The following is a 21,599-nucleotide window of genomic DNA, read 5'->3' on the forward strand; positions in this document are numbered from 1 at the left end:
GCACTTTCACTACACGGGTACAAATGGGGTCAACGAAGCCCCCTTTTTGTCGGCATGGTCCATCAACAATCAGTTGGATTGACTGCCACTGTGATCTCCCTCACTCTCTCCTTCACGCCCTTCTGCCTTCATTAGGACCATAGCACCCTGATAGGACACATGGGTGGCTATTAGGACAAGCTCTGGTAGGGATGGGGTGGTTACAAGCGGGGGGTCTATACACTCTGGATGAGCCAGGGTTCATCACCTTGCTGGAGGCCATGGGCGGGGGGTTAGTCAACTTATAGGGCCCTGAGAGCAGCCCCAGCCCTTTAGTGTGCCCATCATCTGCCATCTTGGTCCTAAACTCCCAGACTGCACCTCCTCTCTCCTGGTAAGGAGCCTCCCCACTTCTTAACCGGTAAGCAGTTTGACCTTTGGAGTGCGTCGATGTTAAAAAGGCTCGAGTAGGAATGCTTGACCATTGACATCAAACTTTCTTCTCAGCCTCATGTAAAGATTATCTGCTCTCAAATACGCGCGTAAAAGATTGTTGGAGAATGTATATAAACTTTTATTTTTATTTACATGGCTTATTGTAACCCCATTAACATTGCTCCATCAAACAATTTTTGGCAGATTAACTGCCATTTCTCAAAGGAGAAAGTACATTTAGCTGTAAAAAGGATTAGAGACTTAACTCAATTATACAAGGATGTTATGTAAACTAGTTTTTTTTCCCAGTGCTGCCACCCGTCTTGATTTGGGTTTTGAAGGTGAGCCAACAGTGCTGTTGAATATAAAGCAGATTTCCTCTGACGTGCTGCTCCATTTTACCACACACTCTCTTCCTTTTATGATTCAATGTGGAGCAAATTTAATGCTCTATTTGTATTTTATCCCATGGGCCATTTTACAGTCGGATGGGTAGGTAAAGGCATGGTTAACAATTTTTGTTGTATAGGTACTAATACAAAGGCACATGCATATTTGAAGCCTCATTTGATAGCCTTTAATTTGCTTGATATAAAAGTAAGATTGGATTTTGCATTAGGGGCATCTGTGCTTGATGAAAACAATCAACTATGAGGTGGAACACGTTCTTCATTGTCTGCGTTGTTGGCCTTAATCCAGTCTACAACCCCACCGCTTGCTTTTCCCGAGCATCTCCCTTAAACGTTCTGCTGCCGCTGCCGTCCAACCCTAATAATGTCAGATTAAGCCCGGCACACAACTGTCCATCTGACATGAGGGCTGGATTTGTGCTGGATTGGAAAATCTGGATGGGATGCCACCAAAGCTCTATAATTCTGCAAACACACACTCACTGATAGACGCACAAATACACATCACACACACACTAGAAGGAGATTAAGAAGCAGAGGAGCAGAGCAGAGAGGTTTTAGAGGATATGCATGTCATGATGGTGCACCATTGGGTTTTCGTGCATTGCTAAATTTGTTTGGTTGTTTTTTCGGAGGAACTCCAAGTCCAAAAAGTTACCCAACTCTCCTTCAATTCAAATCCAAGTAAAAGAAATAATTAACAAGTAGCTCGGTTACTTTTGGGTCAAACATCATCAACAATGACAAGGACGATGTATTGGGAGATTTTGAGGATGCCCAACCCTCCCCCAGAACAGACGAGCACCCCAGAGGCTAGAATTCTGATTCAGACCACCTCATCCCCAGACATACCCCCGCAATGCCCGCGTGCCTCACTAGGCATGCCCCCCTTTTTGTTGCAGCTGAGGGAGGGGGGGGCAGCTGACAGGGCGGTGTGTGATGGTCACCCAGATTATGCCTCATCATACGGCCTATTTACACTCGACACCAAACAGTATGGCAAACAGAGTATCGCACCGCAGCAACAAAAACCGTGCTCACTGAGGAAGCCAGTCGCCTTCGTGTCATCATAGAATTCCGAGAACCGTCACGTGTTCCTGTGGTCGCTCATGTGACCCTTTGGTACGGACCAATCGGTTGGCAGAGTTTCTACTGGGCAGAGCAAAAGGAAGAGGGGAAAGAAATCATTTTCCCTTTGCGATTTTTAATCTTGCAACGCTGAAAGTGGTCGTCATCTACGGTATCCTGCACTACATAAAGGTAAACCTTCCTTTTATGGCTCTTATGAAGAATCTTTTGGTCAATTCTAGGCCCAAGTTTGCTTTACCATTTTTCCAGGAATGCTGGTATTCAAATTGATAATTATATTCTGAAATTTTAGACCAAAAACATCCACTTGAGTCATTATGACATCTGGACTTTCAAGGCATCAAACTGTTAAAAACTTGCACATAATACAGTCCAATGCCGAGTTAGGTAATGTCGTTCAATAATTAATTAACTTGATAACTTGAACTCAGTCGAGAAAAATCATTATCCTCATAATTAGCTGTGACAAAGTACGACTTATTGACTCGTTATCTAACGTGGTTATTTGAAGTAGATCAAGTTAACATTTCGGAAGTTACCCCTTGCGCGCCCAAATAAGGTGACGGCATGCTGTGTCGAAATATTTGGTTTTCCCAAGAGAATACTCAATTTTATGCTCTGTCGATTCTGTTTTCGGGTGCTCTTGATTGTCATTGTTTGAGTTTATTGTCTTGGATTAGGTTCAAGCATGAGTGATTTTTTTTGTTGAGTAATTCCATCCGAATAAAAGAGATCAAACAAATGTAGGACAACCAAAGGAAGTGCTGTGCCTCTGCTGCTAACAATGAAACTGGAATGACATCTTTTCCAATGCAGAATTAATCAAGTTTTGATCGGTGGAATTGATACATCAGTTAGCCCCTAAGATCGTTATTCCAATTATCGTCAGGCTGATAGTAGCGCTGCTAATGGCCTTATTCTTGGGTAGTCATAGACCACAAATGTCATTCGTCATTACCTCAAAAGATAAGCAATGAATTCGACTTAATACGCCAATAAATGGCTCCTTTGTTTTGTTCAAAAAGCTTGTAATTTAGCAGTGAGATTAACAGTGAAAGTCCAATACAATGCCAAAAAAAAAAAAAACAGCAACCACCAATGACTAGACCGATTAGCTAAAAAGGGGTGAACCAAAGAAAGGGGGACGCAGTTGCAACTCCATCTGCATGGATGCTCCGCAAAAGCTCGGCGTATGGAAGCCATGACTTTGTGACAAGCGGTGATCTCACATTACAAATTGTGGCAAATCTAAAATGGCCGACTTAACGCTCGGCTCTTAGCGCTGCATTCATAGCACAACATGGTGAGCCTGCATTCTAAAGCACTCTACGCTAATGCGACCAGCGTTAACTCATTAGAACCCCTACTCCCTTTTTTATTTGTATTATTTTCAGCTGACAGGGAGTACTCTGTGAGGGAGTTTTTCAGCCACTTGGTGATAGTTGTTCATCGTTGAATCCTCTGATTTGACTGGTTGTGGTGAGGATGTAGTGGCCAGAGTTTTGATTGTGATTTGGACTGAGTTATCAGGATGCCGGGCTGCTGATGTGGGCTGACAGCTCTCGAGAGCACTGTCATAGTGGCGTATAGGAAGGCCGATGGGGTAGACGCCCCCCCCTCCACTCCGCTGCACCGCACCACATACAACAAAAGCCTGCGCCAGACGAGACAAGAGCTGCTCATATACCAGTAAACTGAGGGCCAAATCCTCAGGACTCAGAGCAACTCCTTGATTTCTTTAACTCAATCTGCCCAGAGTTACCATTTCTGACAAGAATGACCATCGCCACCAATTATTCATCACCCCTTTGCTCCTCAGAGTCCTCTTTCCTGTTGCTTTTCGTTTCCCAAACTTTGTCTCAGAGAGGTTTTTTTTTTGTCCTTTTTAAACTGAATATGATCAAACGGTCCAGAAAGTGAGAAGTTCCTCCGTGCGGAATGTAATTGTTTTAAACAGATCTCGTGTAAAACATATGGATCAACTAGGTCAGCCTCTGTGCGCCCCCCTCTGCTGCCCTATATGCACGCTAATTTCCCTTTTGTTTGCCCTTAATTGGAGCACAAACATAAACGTGGGGAGATCTCCCTGGTCATGGGCTGAACATATTGCCGATATCATAAGTAAACCAATTCTTTCATGGATGAGTTGCGCTGCAGCTGCAAACATCTGCAGCTCAATTTGGCTTAAAACATTCTGTTCTTTTACTCTTAAAATAAAATGTAATAACAAGGGTAACAAATCAAATCACTCTCCAAAACAAGCATGAGTATCTAGAATAAGCAAACACAGCAAAATATATCTGTTTTAATATATAGATAAGATAAGATATATTGACTAATCCCATATTTAACAGTACTGAGTGGTTTTGCAGTGTAACAATGGACAAACATATAATGACTGGTATTCATTGGTCGCTTGTTTGAGTTTTTTTTTTACATCAGGTACAAAGAAAATGTTGGGAACCATGGATGTACTGTATAAGAGGAAACTTAACCATTTTATCCTTATCTTTTCACATCGTGTAAAGTTTTTCTATAGGAGTACTGTACATAGTCATTACCTAAAGATGTCTACCTTGCTTTGCGTTTAACGAAGCATGTCCCCTTAACTCTCTAAATCGTCATCCACAGAAATCTTTCTCAAACTGTAAAAAATACAGGTTGCATAAAAAAATATATTGTAACTTGTGGTTAAAGTATAAAATTGTGAAGAAAATTGGCAGTGCGTTAAAAAGTTGAGTTGTAAAAAAGATCACAGTAGTTGGACGCCTCTTTTCCCAGCATGTAAATACCGCAGATACACTCGATTTGGAATCGTTATGTTTGAGTCTGCTTAGCAGGAGGACAGAATGAATCACTGCACCGGCTTTCATCCAAACTCTAAACATCGCACATGAGCACTGGGCTGTTAAAGAGCCCTGTTTCTTACTTTGACATCTACCATCAAAGATTTCAAACAGAAATGACATTTTTATTTCACATCTCCAAATCTGACAAACAGAGGTAGCTTTAAATCACCAAACGTTTCCACTGTAAAGAATAAATTGTATCCATTAATTAAGAAACTCTCTCAGACAAATGATTGTTTTCAGCATCGTTGTGATTGATGGAGAAACGTCTGTGTTGCTGCTCTGCCTCTGGTCTGCAGGCATGAAGGTTGTTTTTTTTCATCTATACGTCATAATGACATATCAGTAGATATGTGGATTAGGATGGAACAGATGACAGAGGCTTTGGCCCAGATTAGACTGCCGGTCGTCCATTTAATGATTTTCTTTACAGGATTTCAGATGTTTCTCTCTCTCCGTCCATTTTCCTCCGTTTGTCAGATGTGTTATTGACAGTGTAACTGCGTCTCTCTCTGAGCTGATTGTAAGGAAACATCATCTGATTTTAAACAGGTTTAAATGCTGGAAAGCACCTGAGTCGACTTGTGTTGGAAAATCAAGTATAAGGCCACATAGACATTTTATTATCTAAGACCGGTAGTTCTTATTAGGTTGGGTTTCACTGGAAACAATTGATCTTATAACCAACTCAACTCACACTGATGTTTCGGAGACAAAACAGCGTTTAAATGATCTTGTATTTGTAGTTTTAGCACAAAATATAAAATCATTTTGGTTAGCTTGAGCACTAACAGTTCTGAAAATGCTCTCAAGTAAATGTATTAAGTAGATACATACCTAGAGGTTGGACTTAGATGATGGAGGATTTCATTGTTCACCATCTACCTCTTGAAATGCAAAAAGCAACAGCTTCTGAATCAATGTACCGTCTATCGTACCATATGGGACGTGATGAATTTGTTTCATACACATGAAATCCTTCAGGTTGCATCTAAAATCTAAAAAAAGATCCATAATGCAGAAATCTGTCTTCTGACTAATAAGAAACACAACCAATTAAAAAATAAAGCTAAGTGAAACAAAGAGAACTTGGTCTTGAACTTTTCTGCGTCCTGTATGTTGCACGCTCTGGAGCACTTCCCGACACACGACAGAGTGACATGGATCAAGTCAAAAGGGGCCACAGTGAGTTGATGGTCACTTAGCTTTCCAGCGGCCCTCGACCTGGAGTTCAGGAAGAGTCTGTAATGAGATGCTTCCATGTCTGCAGCAACCCCTCACTTCTTCCCCTCAAAATTTAGACAGTCAAAAAGGCCAATGTGATCCTCAATATCTTATAATTACACATAAACACTTCATTAAATAGTTACATCATTTTTTAGCCTACACTTAGTCAAAGCTCTCTCACATGCCATATAACCCTCAAACTTTGCTCTTTATCTATTTGTGAGTGTTTTTGCATCATGTACACCCCAGTGACTCTGCATAAGGGCAGCATCTCCTCATTGTTCATTGGACATAAAAGAAGAACAAACATGAAAAGGGACCATAGATGCAAGTTTCTTCAAGAGCAAGTGCACAAGTCTTTTCTGTGGCGAGTGCAGAGCAGACGCAGGGAGAGATGGGAGGCGGGCGGGGGGGTGGGGGGGGGGGGAGCGGGCGGGATGGGGGAGCCATTTTGTGCAGTGCGTTGTCCAGCCGAGCGTAAAGCGTGATTAATTCAATAGCCGCCATAGAGGAGGAGGCTAGCAGCGCTGCAACACCGAGCATGACCCACTTTCCCCGTCAGATGTCATGAAATATTCCCTGCCATCCCTCTGTGTGTTTTTCATTTCGCCCCTTCTCCAATTTCCTCACTGATTAACAAGACAAAGTGCTAAATGTGTGCTCTGTTTAAATGATCCCACAAACTGGTCAGGTAACAGAGATTTTTTATCTTGAAGTGAACGAGCTTTTAGAGGATGTTTGGTGGTCTGTTGAACGGGGAAAGAAACTCAGACTTTAAAATGAAAAGTGGGAGGTTTGAGCCCATTGGGGGCGAATGATTCACCGGGCCTTGACCTAATTCTATTATGCTACAGGATGTATGAGCCAAATACGGTCTGGGAGAACGACTATTCAAAACGCCGCTCTTAACGCTGACCTCGTTCAAGTCCGAGGATCCTGCACGCTCCTTTTTATCGAACAAAATCTACAGTTTTAGTGATTTAATTGCGAAAGAGATTCTGGTCGGAAAAATTTCCAAATTCAAGTTCAAAATGTAATCTGGTGAAAAACAAACTTTAAACAAGAAATCCTGGCTAACGCGCTCATTTTCCCTAAAAAAAAAAATCTATTTGTTGCCGTGAAATGGCAGAAAAAAACACACCATCAACAATCTATGTTAGTTTGAATCCCATCATCAATCTTGGGAGTTTTTCCCCGCCCCCCCTCTCCTCTCTGCCCCTGGAGAGGACCTGCACCGCTGGCTTGGGTCTTAAACCCGGATTAAGGCTTTTTATGTAATCTGGCCTCCTCTGGGAGATTGGAGAGACAGCTGGCAACAGAATCCCTGTCCTCATCTCTCGAACCTCCCTCTGGCCCGCGACCAACACGGCCGTCGGCTCGCAGCTCTGCAGGCGGCGTAGATTAAAAGGAGATGATGGAGCGGGCGGGAAATGTTCTTTTAAACATTTCTGTGAAGCTATTCTGGAATTCTTATTACTTAGATCAAATGAACTTCTTACACCACAGCAAAAAGAGGTGTCCTTAAACTGATAGGACACTAACCTGCAGCTTTGTTATAAGAATTGAGCATTTATTCTTTTGTGTGTTTGGCGCCTTGTCTTTGTGCTTTTTTCAATACTTTAGCAAAAGTCAGACTTAGTGAAAGCTGATCAGTGTTTGTGCAACACAAACAAACACTTGAAGATTTAAACAATCATCGCTTCACTTTCACAGCTTCTAAAGTATTTAGAACTCATAATAAGACAGTTTCAAACTTATCTTTGTTCACTTTTTTCTCTAATGACTACCTTTCTTTAATCAATAGACATGAGTCACTGAATGTCTCAGCGTGCACATGTTTGTTCAGGAGGCCAAACAGTGAGGTTAGAAATAGCTTTAGAGGAAGCTAACAAGGAGTGAAAAATCTCCACAAAGTGTTTGGTGGTCACATCTTCTCCCACATCAACATTAGCTGCTCGTTTGTTTTGTTTTTTTTATGAGAGGAAAAGGAAGGTCTCTCTGTTTTGGACAGCTGGCTCTTTATCTTTAAGACAGCTGGCTGTACAAAACAAACAGAAGACGTCACACTGCAGTTTTTATGATTTTTTTTAAATAATATAATAGAATAAATGGATATTGTACATAACATGCAGATTGATTGTTTCAGTAGACAGTCATTAGTATTTAAATTAAAGTTTAGTAATGCTCAGATGAAAATAGCTTCATGCTTTCCCTACATCCTTTATAAGACTCACAGCAGCATCAGCAGCAGTCCAAATCTACAAAACGCCATAAAACATCAAATAAAAAGACTGCAATGATTAAAATGTAAGACATGCTAAAAATAAAATAAAAGTAAAATATGCAAAGTGTCAGAAAGAGAGTTCAGAAGAAAATGTTTTTGTTAAAATTGAGAGAATATCTTTCACTTTCTTTGAGCTTGTTTTTTTTTTTTTTTGCTTATACTTTAAGAATTTACAAATTTCCAGCACTTTGAATGCATGTTTTTTTCAGTCTTGTAATGTCACAGAAGTTATTTTATCAATTCAATATGATCATGTATCATTTCATAAGAGAGGCAGTGAGAGATGTGCAGGATGTTTCACGCGTTCAGGAGAATAAAAGCTGTTCAATCAGGCTCTTTCTATCCGTGATAAAGGACGCCGAACAGAGGGAGGGAGAGGTCGAGCAGTTCAAGAGACAGTTCCTCCTGAATCAAAGCACCTTCAAGTGTCACTCCAATCATTTCATTTCGAATACAACTGCTGAGAACAAAAATGTTAAATCCAGCAGCTAATTAGCAATCAGACGACACGGAGAGGGGAGGGAGGGGGGGGGGGGAAATGCTTTTTCACATAGCAACAATGAGTTTGATTGGCAGACGGTGACTTTATCTGTCTCTTCAGTCAAGGTCAGTGGCGTCAGAAGGGTTTCTTGACTTGAAGGGGGGAGCGACGTAGACCAGAAGAAGGACAAAATATGACTTGACTCATATGTTGGTCTGTAGGTGGTTATTTTAGGATTATTTTAGACCAGAAAATGTAGCAAACTGTAACAGTAGCATTAAAAACGAGGGCTTTTTGTGCAAATAATTGCAAAAAAAATGAAGCAAAAGAATTGATCATATTGTTTTTCTGACTTTCTACACCTTTGTATACTAGGAAGAGAAGAAGAGTAGAAATATTTATAAGTCTTTACAATCCATTTTACCTCCCTATGAACCCCCAAATCTGCCAGATGTTTCAGATTTGTATTCAAAGTTCCCTTTACGTGTTTAATTTGGACCACTTTAAATCCCTGACTGCAGTTCATGAAGTCCTCACATCCACTCTCAAGACCGTAGCGCCCTCTTGTGACCACTTTTGACACTGCAACTTTGCTTGACTCATTACATCACTTGTCAGGAAGAATGAAGAGGGGTTCAGGCTGAACTGGGCTTGACAAAAATAAATATGGTTGCTCACGTTCGATGGCTCATATCGTTACGGGGGAGACGCATGCTGACCTACATTTATAACAAGACAGTGAACAAACGCTCGCTTAAGAGTAAGACTCATGAAGCAATTTAAAATCCTAAAAAGTTCTTATCTTCTGTTGGTTTTTTTTACTACCGCTGCAGCAATAACCAGACACAGGGCCCCATTTGATCCCTCTTTGTGACTTAATAAGAGACAGACAGCAAGTTTAGTATTCTGAGTATTCCACTGACAATACAAGCTTAAGAAAACCTTAAATAAAAGGTTGATACTACACAGAGAGACACTAAGATATGTCTGAAAGGACTTTTGGTGTTTTTCGATAAAGGACTGAAGTCAAAGTCTAAACCAATCAGCGTTACAGCAATGTAGAATTCTGCACAAATGATCACATCACACAGAGCCGAGATTGAGTCCATAAAACGATAAAAGCCATGATCATCACTTCAGCGTTGCATTGGGTGTCATGATCTACATTCATGCACCATCCTGCTGCACAGACTCCAATTGGAACTTCTTCCACCGCTGGAAATAGTTCCTCACTAATTAATTTTATTTAGGAGCATTTGCACGAAACAAAAAACCTACAGAGGGCTGCTGTTCAAGGAATTACTGAGTATGCATGAGAATATTTATTTCTTTACAGCTCCAGAGGAAACCTTAGAGGTTGAGGCAGAGAGCTATCGACAGTCAGAGAGTAGTTAAATAAAGTCACCTACGTTTTATGGCGCTGTTATCAGATTTGAATGTTTTACAGAAGTTAAATCAAACAAGAATGACGATTGCATTTTGCACCCAGTTTCTCCAGGCTTGACAAAAACTTTGCATCATGCAACACAACCACAAATGAGCTTAAAGAGCGTGAATTTGCATGGTTATCATCCTGTTTTTTTAAGTCCTTGCTTTTATTTCTGTCCATCTCTAATCTCAGTTTGTGTCTCCGTGTTTTGTCTTTCAGGTGACCGGTTGGCCGACTCCACCATCACACTCGCGTTGGCCCTTGCTCTCCTCTCTCACGTGACCACGCCCCTTCCTTCACATCCAATCCCGACATGGAGCCCATCAAGGTCCAATCAGAAGGTGGACTGAATGTGACCCTCACCATTCGCCTGCTGATGCACGGCAAGGTAGGAAAACACAGCAAACTTACTTCTCGGTAATAAATTCAGTTTCAGGTGGTGTAACTTTGTTATGGAGCGATTGTGTTTTATAATTACTTTATCCAAAGAGTGAATGTTGTTTTAAAGGCCCCCATGGCACAAAATAAACTAAATATTGTGTTTTTCTGTCTTTGCAGGAGGTCGGAAGCATAATAGGAAAGGTATTTTTCACAAACACACAAACAACTTGACTACAAATAGCATTACAAACCCTGTGGGAAACACACAAAACACGTCAATAATGTTCCTTTTCTTTACTTCCAGAAAGGAGAGACGGTGAAGAAAATGCGTGAAGATGTAAGCTTAACTTTTTCAGAAAATACTTGATTATTTTGAACACTTCTCATTTGTGTTTTGGTCTTAAAATCTGTATTTTTTTCGTCCTTCAGAGCGGTGCCCGTATCAACATCTCAGAGGGGAATTGCCCTGAGCGGATAGTCACCATCACCGGGCCGACAGACGCAATTTTCAAGGCATTTGCCATGATCGCCTACAAGTTTGAGGAGGTAACACATTCATTTCTGAACAAGTAAAAGACGTTTTTTTTGCAGGGGAATAAAAGGAAAGTCTTGCATTGGAACTATTTTTGGGCAACCAGCTAAGTTTGTACAAAAACCTCTTACTCAGGAACTTTTAATAAATGTGACAGAGCAAAAGTTTAAAGATGGCATTACAGTTAAATCAAAGTGCTCCAAAGGCCCAGCAGTAAATGTGCTTTGTTACATGTCTCGTCTCTGCTTGACTGTTTGTACCGACTCGTCTGCAAACAGAATACAAAGCAGGCTTGGCCCACGGTATGTAGGACAGAAATATGCTGATCTAACCTTGCAGCACCCTTTGAAACTGGGCCAGTTCTGTGTTTTGATTTGGGTGCCGGATCAGCACGCTGCCCAGCGGACCGAGACACGGTGTCTCTGAAACACTAACTCAAGACTAGAGCTCTGAAATAAAAACATAGTAGAGTCAAATACAGAACATTTACTTTGAAACACTGAAGAAAGTTAGATAACAGATTTGTGTTTCTGATTTAATACACAAAGTAATCACGGAAACTCTTGCAAAAAATGAAATGAGGGAAAAGATATTGATTTAATTACCCAAATTAAGAGACCAAATGTTTCATTGTTGTAGTTTAAATTTCCAGTTACGGTCAGCACTCCTTCAGAGTCAAGATCACCACTGAAAAGGCTATTTTTCCACGTCTTTACTGTGATGAGAAGAAAAAACGCCTCTTTCATAAGAAAGAATTCCACACGGCCACTAAAGGACACACAGTAACTGCTCTATTTGATCTGCCAAACTCAGGATATAATCAACTCTATGAGCAACAGTCCAGCCACCAGTAAACCCCCTGTAACCCTGAGGCTCGTCGTCCCAGCCAGCCAGTGCGGCTCGCTTATCGGGAAAGGAGGCTCCAAAATCAAAGAAATGAGAGAGGTGGGTACAAGAAGCAGAAATCCTTCTCCTGTTAGATCAAAGATCTTTATAAATATCATGTGGGTAAGGATTTCCAAAAGACAAGCATGGGTTTTCTGAGGGATTTGCTTTACGTAAAAACTAAAGAATGAATAATGTTTATCTAATTTATGTTGCTTTTATCGTCCTTGTTTATAAATCCAGATGAGCATTAGCTCTTTAAATCCCATATTATGGTTTATATACTATAGCTTCAATTTAAGCTTTTAAATCCTACTTAATCCCAGAACATATCACTTTGAAGTTTATTTTGTACGTTTTTAATCATAATTCATCAAATGAATCCAGATGTTCTGAATCTTCCTCTTACCTTTAGTCCACAGGAGCTCAGGTGCAGGTTGCAGGCGACATGCTCCCCAACTCCACCGAGCGGGCGGTGACCATCTCAGGGGCCCCTGAAGCCATCATCCAGTGTGTCAAACAGATCTGTGTGGTGATGCTGGAGGTATAGTAGAATAAATCAAAGGAACAGACCAAAAAGTTTTTACAATTATGATCCTTAAGATTTCAGTCAGGGTGAATTTGCCGACATCTTAGACTGTTAATAAGAAGTAGACATTGGCTATTTGAAGCGAATGCGGAAATGCTGCATTCTCATTTATGGTCAGCAGGAGGCGACAAAGTCAGATTCTTAAAAATTACCCAATGATTATTAACCTCTGTAAACACTACAAATCACAGACCTCACCACTTGACATTGTGAAAATCTGAAGGATTATAACTTTGATTTGTATCAATGGCCCCTAAATGAAAACATTTCCCTTCTTTAAAACTGTGTTTGTGTTGTAATCTGCCAACATATGTAAATATACAAAGAAGTTTCATATTTAAAAGATTAAAATGTAATTTTTTTTTCTCCATTTTTAAAGTCTTGGATTCACTTTTCTTCTGCTAAAAATTAGTTACAGTGGTGGTGTAGCTTACAATCACCCTAAGCTGATTCTGTTCTTCATACAAGTCGTAATGCTTTGGAACAAAGGGATACACACTCTGTAGTTTTCTCTCTCTTTCATGCATTATTAATTTGAAACTATCTGCACAACCAGTTCTCCATTGGGCCTTCATGATGGCACCAGCCATGGACACTAGGACATTTGTGACATGACTGTAAGTCTCCAGATTAAAGAGTTCACCAGATATATTATAAGAATTCACATTGTAGAGTCATCATTATCCAGTTGAAAGTGATGTTCCAGGTAAATCCAAGTTTAGTTGTGCACTGAACCACGATTTGGACTTTTTCCGTCAGCATGAACACACAGTGAAGAGCACTTTTTGTGTGAGTGTCACAGGTTGTCTTCCCTCAGGCACCGTCCCTCTTTGGTCTCACTTTATGCAACTTCTTATTCTCCCTTTCTCTCTCTATTTTCTCGCTCTAACACTCTCTCCACACCTTCTTCTTCTTTTTTTCCCCCCACTCTCTCTTCCTTTTGCTCTCCTCAGTCCCCACCGAAAGGTGCCACCATCCCCTACCGCCCCAAGCCTGCCTCCACCCCTGTCATTTTTTCAGGTGGCCAGGTAAGAGCAGACCCACTGGGGGCGTCCACAGCCAACCTCAGCCTCTTACTGCAGCACCAGCCACTGCCTGTTAGTGTCACACCAGGTTTTATTCACTTTTCCTCCCTTCCTCACTCTTCCCCGACCTCCACCCTCTGGACTAGCATGACACCATCACTGTTGTTTACTTTGCCCTCACTATCATCCATCACCTTCAGCCACTCCAACCAGAACTGGGATAGGGCTGTCACGATACAAGAATATAAAACTTTAACATGATTCTACTAAAAATCTAACAATATCAGTAGCCATTTCAATGCCCAATAACAACAATAGAAGTCCTATTAACCCATCGGCAGGCAATTTATTATTTGTATTTAACAAAAAATGCAGCCTAAGTCCTGCTCATTGTTAAAGTGTCTAAAACATTGTGTGAGATATTTCGGTACTAAAACTTGCCTTATGAAACAGATTTATTTTTAAAGTATTGGTACTCTGATACTCTGAATTATCAAAATAATCGAGATTGTATCATTTAAAACACGTGGTATGGACAAGTATCAAACTATAAACAATGTTGACAACTAGTTCTGGGATAAATTATAGATGTTTAAAGAATTTATGAAAATTGTTAACCAAAGAACCATCATGTTTAATCGTAAATAAATAAGGAATCTTACCCTGAAATTGATCGAAGACAGTCAGTGAAAGAAAAATTTGACAGGACTTGCCGGAAATCCTAAAAGAAAACATGGAAAAAATATTGAAAATGATTTAAGTTTCATTAAAAAACAGATCATTCATAACCTTTGAGACCACAACATCACTGCCTCATTGCAATTAGGACAAGGTAAACAACGAGCAGCCCCACGTACAAACATACGATAAAGATACATCAGTATTAAATATTAAAAGACACAACGTAACAAACTTTAACAGCAAACATTTCTCAGGCTGGCCCACAACCAGGGAGGACATCTACAGCCAGATGTGTCTGCCTCCAAGTTGGACTTAAAGATCTCTTGAATTAAACAAAAGAAGTAAAGATTTTGGAGAAATTGGCAAAAAATGACCTTGAAATTGAAGGAAGAGAGGAAGTGAAAGCAACTGTTTGATGAGGCTTGCCTCGAATTTTAAATGGAAAGAGCAAAATGTATTTGATCTGCTGTTAGACTGTTCAACTTACCTTTGACCAGAAAGCAGTGATAACAGTAGAACTAGGATACACACTAGGACAAATTAATGGACAATTCAATGTTAGTATCAGAAAAAATATCAAGTTTTGGTTGGAAACTAGCAGAAATATCTCTATTAATTTATTGAAAAGAGGCAATGAAAGCTACTTTTTTTTTTTTTTTTTACACGACTGGCCTCAAATTTTAAATGTAAAGTGCAAAACCCACATAATTTTACATAAATAATGAGAAATGGAACAAAAGAAATCCAAATTAAATATATATAAGCCCTCAAAAGTACAAAATTCTACCTTTTATTTAACGTATTTTAAACCTTGGAGATCACAATATCGCTTACCTTACCTTTATTTTGGTATCTAAGCTAGCTAGGCTAACATAACGGTTACAGAGTTAACATAAATTCAGATGCATTTTAGGGATAATATACTGACTTAAACTGTCTTAAATTAATCTAAATTAAATAATATTATATAAAACTGTAAGTCAGGAGAATAACATCAGCAGAGCAGAGCGATAGGTGAGGTAATTAATATTACATTCAAATAGATTCATTTAGATTAATCAACTGGTCTATTGTTTGTCTATCATGACTACCATATGCATTATATAGAATTTTCAAAAAATGTGACGCTTTATATATGCTTAGCAATGAACATGAAAGTTGACCCGTAAGATCAAAACATATATCAATTTAATTCAATTTTTTGTCTCAGTTGCTGTAAGTAAAGTGGCAAAATCCCAAAATGTTGGGGCCAATATTTTATTTTTTCAGTTATTAATTTCCGAATTCATTACATGTCTTCTAAATAGACCTCATATAGACACTTGGTATGTTACTTTTCATGTAACAGTATCACTCTTGTTGCTGTCAAATTAAATTCAGCTCAGTTCTGACCTCTGTGGACTCTAAAACCTTACACATCCAAAAGGTCAAGGCACAGTACTCCTCTCAGGGCCACTCCTCTGGTTTCTCCCTCACGCCCTCCCTGTCACCTCCCCGTTTGTCTCAAACGTCCCTTATTGATTTAGTTCAACTGGATCTGATTGATGAATAGTAAGAGAACATGACAGATAGTCTATAGTGCATGACTTTCTTGCTAACAAATATCACAGCGAGTTATAAAAAAAATAATGTTTGAGTTGTATAAATGTTCTAGTTATATTTCATAGTGTTGTAGTTATACCTTGTTAGATGTATTTTGTAATAAATTGAGTGTTTTTGTGATTGTTTCGGTGATGTAACAAGATAACAATAAGCTCTCCCTCTCGTGTTTGCAGGCTTATACCATTCAAGGACAGTACGCCATCCCTCATCCAGATGTGAGTGTTAACACCACGAGGCAGTCACTCTGTCTTTCTCTCTGTGACTCGCAGGCTCTTTTGCTCCCTTTCCACCCATATTAATATTAACTGATAATATTAATACAGCTTTTTTTCTGATATGTATTTCCTATTTCTTCTAACTTTTCTGACTCTTGCCTCCCTGCCTTTTGTTTGGCATTAAACCTCATGAGGCTTGGCCTGAAAAATGTTACAGATTTGGCAGCAAATATTGTTCTCAAGACATACTTTAATAAGTTGGTCTTGAGAACTAGAATATGTTTGATAAAAGCAGGAAGAAAACATTGTACTGCAATGCTGTTCTGAGATGAGGTCTGAAAACTATAGTTATGCATGAGCTCATTTCAATAGTTGTCTGTAAAAACCCCTACAAATATATCGAGTGCAATCATGCAGTGCATTTTTGTAATATTCTTGATCCCACATACAAAGCTCTGATTGGCTCAGTTGCTTTTCCACAGCCATCAAAAACGGGCATATGAGAACCACTGGATATCTGGTGGTTTTAGGGCAAGACGCCAGGCTAAGGAAATTACTAAAAGATAAAAAATGATAGGCTTAGGAACATGCAATAAACCCCCCATCTGATAACACCATCCATTCGGCTTATCATAGGAGGCTAAAGCCAGCACACCCTGGACAGGCAGGTATGATCCTGTATCAAGAAAAGGAAGAATAAAAACTTCAGTGGAGCTATTAAATCGAATGATTGCATATATAAATCAGAGAGTCATCTGCATACGGTTTAATATCACCCAAAAAACTCAGGCCAAGTCCTTTATGAGCTTCGTCTTCTTCTCTTCTCTCTCTGTCTGTCTCTCTGTCGTTGTCCTTCACCTGTCTGTGTTGTTACTTCTCCTCAGATCCTCTCTCTACACTCATAGCGTCTTCCGGACACACATGTGTGCGTCTGTGTGTGTGTCTGTGTGAGTGTGTGGGACTTTCTATGTGTGTGTGTGTGTGTGTGTTTTTTAACGATGACCTCATAGCTCTGCTGTCCTCCTCCTCCCCCCCTCAGCAGTTGAGCAAGCTCCACCAGTTGGCTATGCAGCAAACCCCCTTTACCCCCCTTGGACAGACCACCCCTGCCTTCCCCGGTACGTACCCACCTACACTACGAACCCTCTTTACCGCAGCTCCTTCTCTCGTTTTTACCTGTAGAGACGAACACATTCTCTTCCTCCTTTTATTTCTCTGTCTCTTTCTTCTTCTCGTCGTTCTCCTCCTAATGGTCTCTGTGGTGCACAGATTCAAATGACATGGCCTGCTGGTGGTCTGCTCTTGTTGATGTTGAGGTTTTCTTTTGTTCCCCTTTTTTAATGATGCCTCAGATTGTTTCCCCCAGTTTGAGAGTACAGTATAGTTTTTCCAGTAAATGTGTAGGCTCCTCTCAGGGCCGAGTCAGGCTATCCAGGGACACAGAAATGCTAGCGGTGAATAGTCAGGGGAACGAAAAACACTTCAGGACTACAGTTTATCAATGCTGTTCACTCCCTCAATGTGCCAAACTCTATTTTATGTCCTCTTCCTTCCCTCCCACTCTCCTCCTCTCTTCCCGTCTGCTTCCTGTGCTCAGCAGCAGGTCTGGATGCCAGTAACCAGGCCAGTACTCATGAACTCACCATTCCCAATGATGTGAGTACATTTCAACTTTTACATTTTGCAACAGAAATGAGTCTGAGGGTCTGATTCACAAATGTGCAAATTAATTCCAATTCACAAGACACACACAAAGGGTTATATGCACCCCAGCGTCTCACTGCGCCATTTGGGAAAAATGTGTCCCTTACTAAAATGTCTAAATCCCAAAGAATAGCACTAATAACCACAAACAGCTAGTGTGAAAACATAAGCGTCTGCAGAGAGTTGGTGGTAGGGATGTCACAGGGAAACCTTCAGATCAGGAAAACAATTCTCCCTCTGTGATACTTAATAATTGATGAATTATCTGTAAATAAAGTGTGTAACTATTACTTTGACAATCCTATGATTAATATAACCAGAGGTTAAATCAGTCTGGGACTGTCAGTGGCTCAACACTTCATCCAAGTGTTCATGCAAGTGTTTTCTTTCTTTGTTGTTTGTTCTTGCTCCAGTCAGGGAGAAAGCAAATGTCAAAAACTCATGTCACATTTTTCGAGGTTGGCCTCACAATACACTCAAAAAACACTCATCATCTTTATGTGGACAAAATGCTCTGTCAGCATGAGAGTGCAGCTCTGCACAGAGTAAAGGTGCAGATAGTTTCTATCCAAATTCAGACGCTAAACAGTAGCAGACTGCACAAAGCAGGACAACTTTGTGGGCTTGTTAGCTCCAGAATATCATCGGCCTTCTTCAATCTTTGGAACTATAAGTGGCCGCAATCCATTCTTTGTGAATCAGGCCCAAAGAGTGCGTACATTTGTATTTGCTTATCGTGATGTCGCTTCTATCGCTTCACATTACTAAAATCACAGGTGTCATTATAGGGAATTAAGTGTACCAATCAGTCATGAATCTAGACTCTGGAACAACAACGGGAACGTGCTTGAAGCCTATGTTTGATTCACAAAGAGTTCAAGGATTTTATATATCCAAATTATTCAGCTGAACCTTAAAAATAATTCTAAACCACCTGTAGAAAGTACAGATGTGCTAAGAAGACTAATATGGTTTATGTTTTGTGCCAGTACATTTTAATGCTGATGCATTTTGGACAGCTGGAGGCTTGTAATTGATTTATGATTGAGGTACCTATACAGAGAGTTACAGTCTGAAATAAGAGCATGAATAACCTATTCTGATACTGCAAGACTTCAGGTCAGGTTACTATTGTAAATCACTCCTAAAGTTCTGGCCACTGGCATTACATTTGATGATTTTTCATAATGTGCAAAAATGTCTGCTTTTGACAATGCCAAGTGCGGTCGGTCTCACTTTCCCTGGCAGGTTTTCTTTCTGAACGCAACCGCAACAACACTTCTGTTAAAAAGCAAAGATTTGTCATCGAAAACCTGACAGGGTGTCAATTTCCCTTTCTACCACGAGCATTTAAAGACAATATCGACAATGAGTGTCAGACTTTAACACTTACTCAGCAGCAACGATAATTTGTGCCAATTGGGCCAATTTGTCATCACTTCTGAAAGAATACTGTGCCTTTAAAACAAACATTAAAACATTATGACAGCAAATTCATCAGAAAATCAATAAAGCCTAATGCAGAGTGAGGCTCTTTAGACATTTGTGGGTTTTTAAGCCATTTTAAAGACAGATAAGAGTCGAGAATTCTAAATATGATTGGTTGAATATTAATTAATTTCCCCAAATAGCAGCACAGGTCAGAGAGTAACTGCTATCAAAGCACAAACTCCAAAATGTTGTTTGACTACAGTGCCAAAATCTCTGCTTTGTTATCTTTTAAAGTGGCTTCCTGTTGAAGTTTCCAGCGATACAATCTGACAGCAGTTCTGCTTTTCGGATCTCTCTTTCCAGCGCAGAGATTTAGTACAGCCAGAGGCAGTTGAGTTTGTAAAGTGGTTGTCCTTAATGGAAAAGACTTGTTGGCTAAGCAATGAAGTTAGAGCTGAAAGGCTGACGATGACAAGGCCACGCTCACATGTCCCGTCAAATACGCCGTCAGATAAAAAAAATGTCTCTATCTATGTCTCTTTCATGGCCGTTCTATTTTCTTCCCAGCTAATAGGCTGCATAATCGGACGCCAGGGAACCAAAATCAACGAGATCCGTCAGATGTCTGGGGCGCAGATCAAAATTGCTAACGCCATGGAAGGGTCATCGGAGCGCCAGATCACCATCACAGGGACCCCCGCCAACATCAGCCTGGCCCAGTACCTCATCAATGCAAGGTCAGAACTCAATAGTTGGCTAGCTGAAAGTCGTTTATTTCATTGTGCTGTGAAAGCCATGTCACAGGTGTTTACCTTCGATACGATATGATGCTATATGATACAATTCAATATGATATGACAGGATACGATATAATATGACACAATATCATACAATACCATATGTGACAAATGATACAAAGTAATACATCCAAAATTATATTATACAATAACATATCTTGCTGTCTTGTTGAAACAAGATTAAATGTGTGTTCAACTTTTCCTTGGCTAGGCTATTGGAGTCCAATTACTACCAAATTTCTTTTTATCTGATATTCAGCATCAACTTTTCTGACACTGGTATCAGTCTTGGAACAGCTCTAGGGATAGTATGTAACCACTGTATGCTTGTCCCAGAGTTGGAGCAGTCTTCTTTGATGCCATTAAGAAACTGTTCCTTCTCTTCCAACGCTCCTGCTGCAGGTTCAGAGACGTGGCGGCCATGTGGAACGACCCATCTTCCATGACCACATCCTGAGATCCCTGACTGGCTCCTCCGTTTGGCCCTTTCCAATGACTGACTACCGCAGACAACCCTGATGAAGCCCTTCGGACTCTGGCTCTGGCTCTCCGAAAAATACTGACGGCCTTCCCGCCCTGGTTTCAAAGCTCTCTAAGCGGCAGGGAGGGTTGGGCGCTCGTTTTGATTTCAGAGAGCCAAATTGATTAATTTGAAGAAAAAAAAAGAATAACAAAAAATAAACTTTCTCTGTTGATTAGGTTTTTTAGAGAACTGTTAAAGCATGTTGAATGTTTATTAGGAAAAACTTGTGTTAATCTTTCTTCTTCTTTTTCTCTCTCTCTATCTCTCTCTCTCTCTCTATCAGTGCTGCGTCATAGAACATCATTTAAAAGTATACTAAAGTACTTGTGAAAGATTGAACATTTTGTAGAACGTAGTTATTTGCGTATAACAGCTGCTCAGTGATGCTATCGGCAGAGTGTGTGGTGGGATGTAGCCAAATTATCAAATTTTGATAATATATTTTAAAAAGGAAAAACATTGGACTGTTCTACTTTTGTCCTAATTTGCATCTTTGTATACTCTACAAATCCAATCTCTACCCATGACTCTTTGCTGCATCACATGACCCTTTTAAGCCAATGGTATCACTCCTAGAGCCTCCCTTCTCATGTTTATTTCCTATATTTACATTATTGCTTATATTGCATGTGTTCAGTGTCGTACGGTTCCGTATTTGAGTATACCTGTTCAGTGTATGTGTTCCTTCAAATGTTATTATTATATCTTTGCGCTCCCGTTCTTTTTCCGCAAACTTTTCAGCATTTCTGGCCATTCACGTCTAGTCCTACTCCTTGCCCAAATGAGAAACTTTCCAACATAGCCTCCTTCTATTAACACCGATTATTAGTATATAGATGCATGAATGGGAATTAGTGAAAAATCAGTCGCTAAAACACTGAAACTGAACATTTAAATGATTGTTTACTAACTTACTATTATACTGTATCTGTTTTGTACAATGACTTTTGTGACTTAGCACATTAGTCGACTACGCGGCGCTCATGCAATAGACTATTCAACACTTTACTCTGGACTGCCTCTGATATGGGAGGAATAAGTTGGACTTAAA

At 40.1% G+C, this 21,599-nt stretch overlaps 1 protein-coding gene across 6 annotated transcripts; it reads left to right on the top strand.

The window, feature by feature from the left end:
• Positions 1 to 245: 245 nt before the first annotated feature.
• LOC132959543 (poly(rC)-binding protein 3-like) lies at positions 246 to 20,887 on the top strand. Of its 6 annotated transcripts, none has more exons than XM_061032641.1 (13): positions 246 to 400; positions 10,403 to 10,571; positions 10,742 to 10,765; positions 10,869 to 10,901; positions 10,994 to 11,110; positions 11,910 to 12,041; positions 12,397 to 12,525; positions 13,524 to 13,667; positions 16,052 to 16,093; positions 17,133 to 17,211; positions 17,691 to 17,749; positions 19,796 to 19,965; positions 20,428 to 20,887. In XM_061032641.1, the coding sequence occupies exons 2-13, from the start codon at positions 10,497 to 10,499 to the stop codon at positions 20,480 to 20,482; spliced, it is 1,059 nt and encodes a 352-aa protein (XP_060888624.1). In that variant the 5' UTR covers positions 246 to 400; positions 10,403 to 10,496; the 3' UTR covers positions 20,483 to 20,887. The 6 variants fall into 6 exon arrangements, with proteins under 6 accessions (XP_060888624.1, XP_060888630.1, XP_060888626.1 ...); XM_061032643.1 differs by lacking the exon at positions 246 to 400 and adding an exon at positions 1,833 to 2,084 and having other exon boundaries at positions 17,694 to 17,749; XM_061032646.1 differs by lacking the exon at positions 246 to 400 and adding an exon at positions 1,833 to 2,084 and having other exon boundaries at positions 17,136 to 17,211; positions 17,694 to 17,749.
• The last annotated feature ends 712 nt before the right edge of the window (positions 20,888 to 21,599 follow it).

This window comes from Labrus mixtus, chromosome 24 (assembly GCF_963584025.1).
Source record: "Labrus mixtus chromosome 24, fLabMix1.1, whole genome shotgun sequence".
Lineage (NCBI taxonomy): Eukaryota > Metazoa > Chordata > Actinopteri > Labriformes > Labridae > Labrus > Labrus mixtus.

Coding starts and splice junctions, on each gene's coding strand:
- LOC132959543 (XM_061032641.1), top strand. CDS start 10,497: ATGGAGCCCATCAAGGTCCAATCAGAAGGTGGACTGAATGTGACCCTC. Junction 10,572..10,741: donor GCCTGCTGATGCACGGCAAG/GTAGGAAAACAC, acceptor CTGTCTTTGCAG/GAGGTCGGAAGCATAATAGG. Junction 12,042..12,396: donor AAATCAAAGAAATGAGAGAG/GTGGGTACAAGA, acceptor TCTTACCTTTAG/TCCACAGGAGCTCAGGTGCA.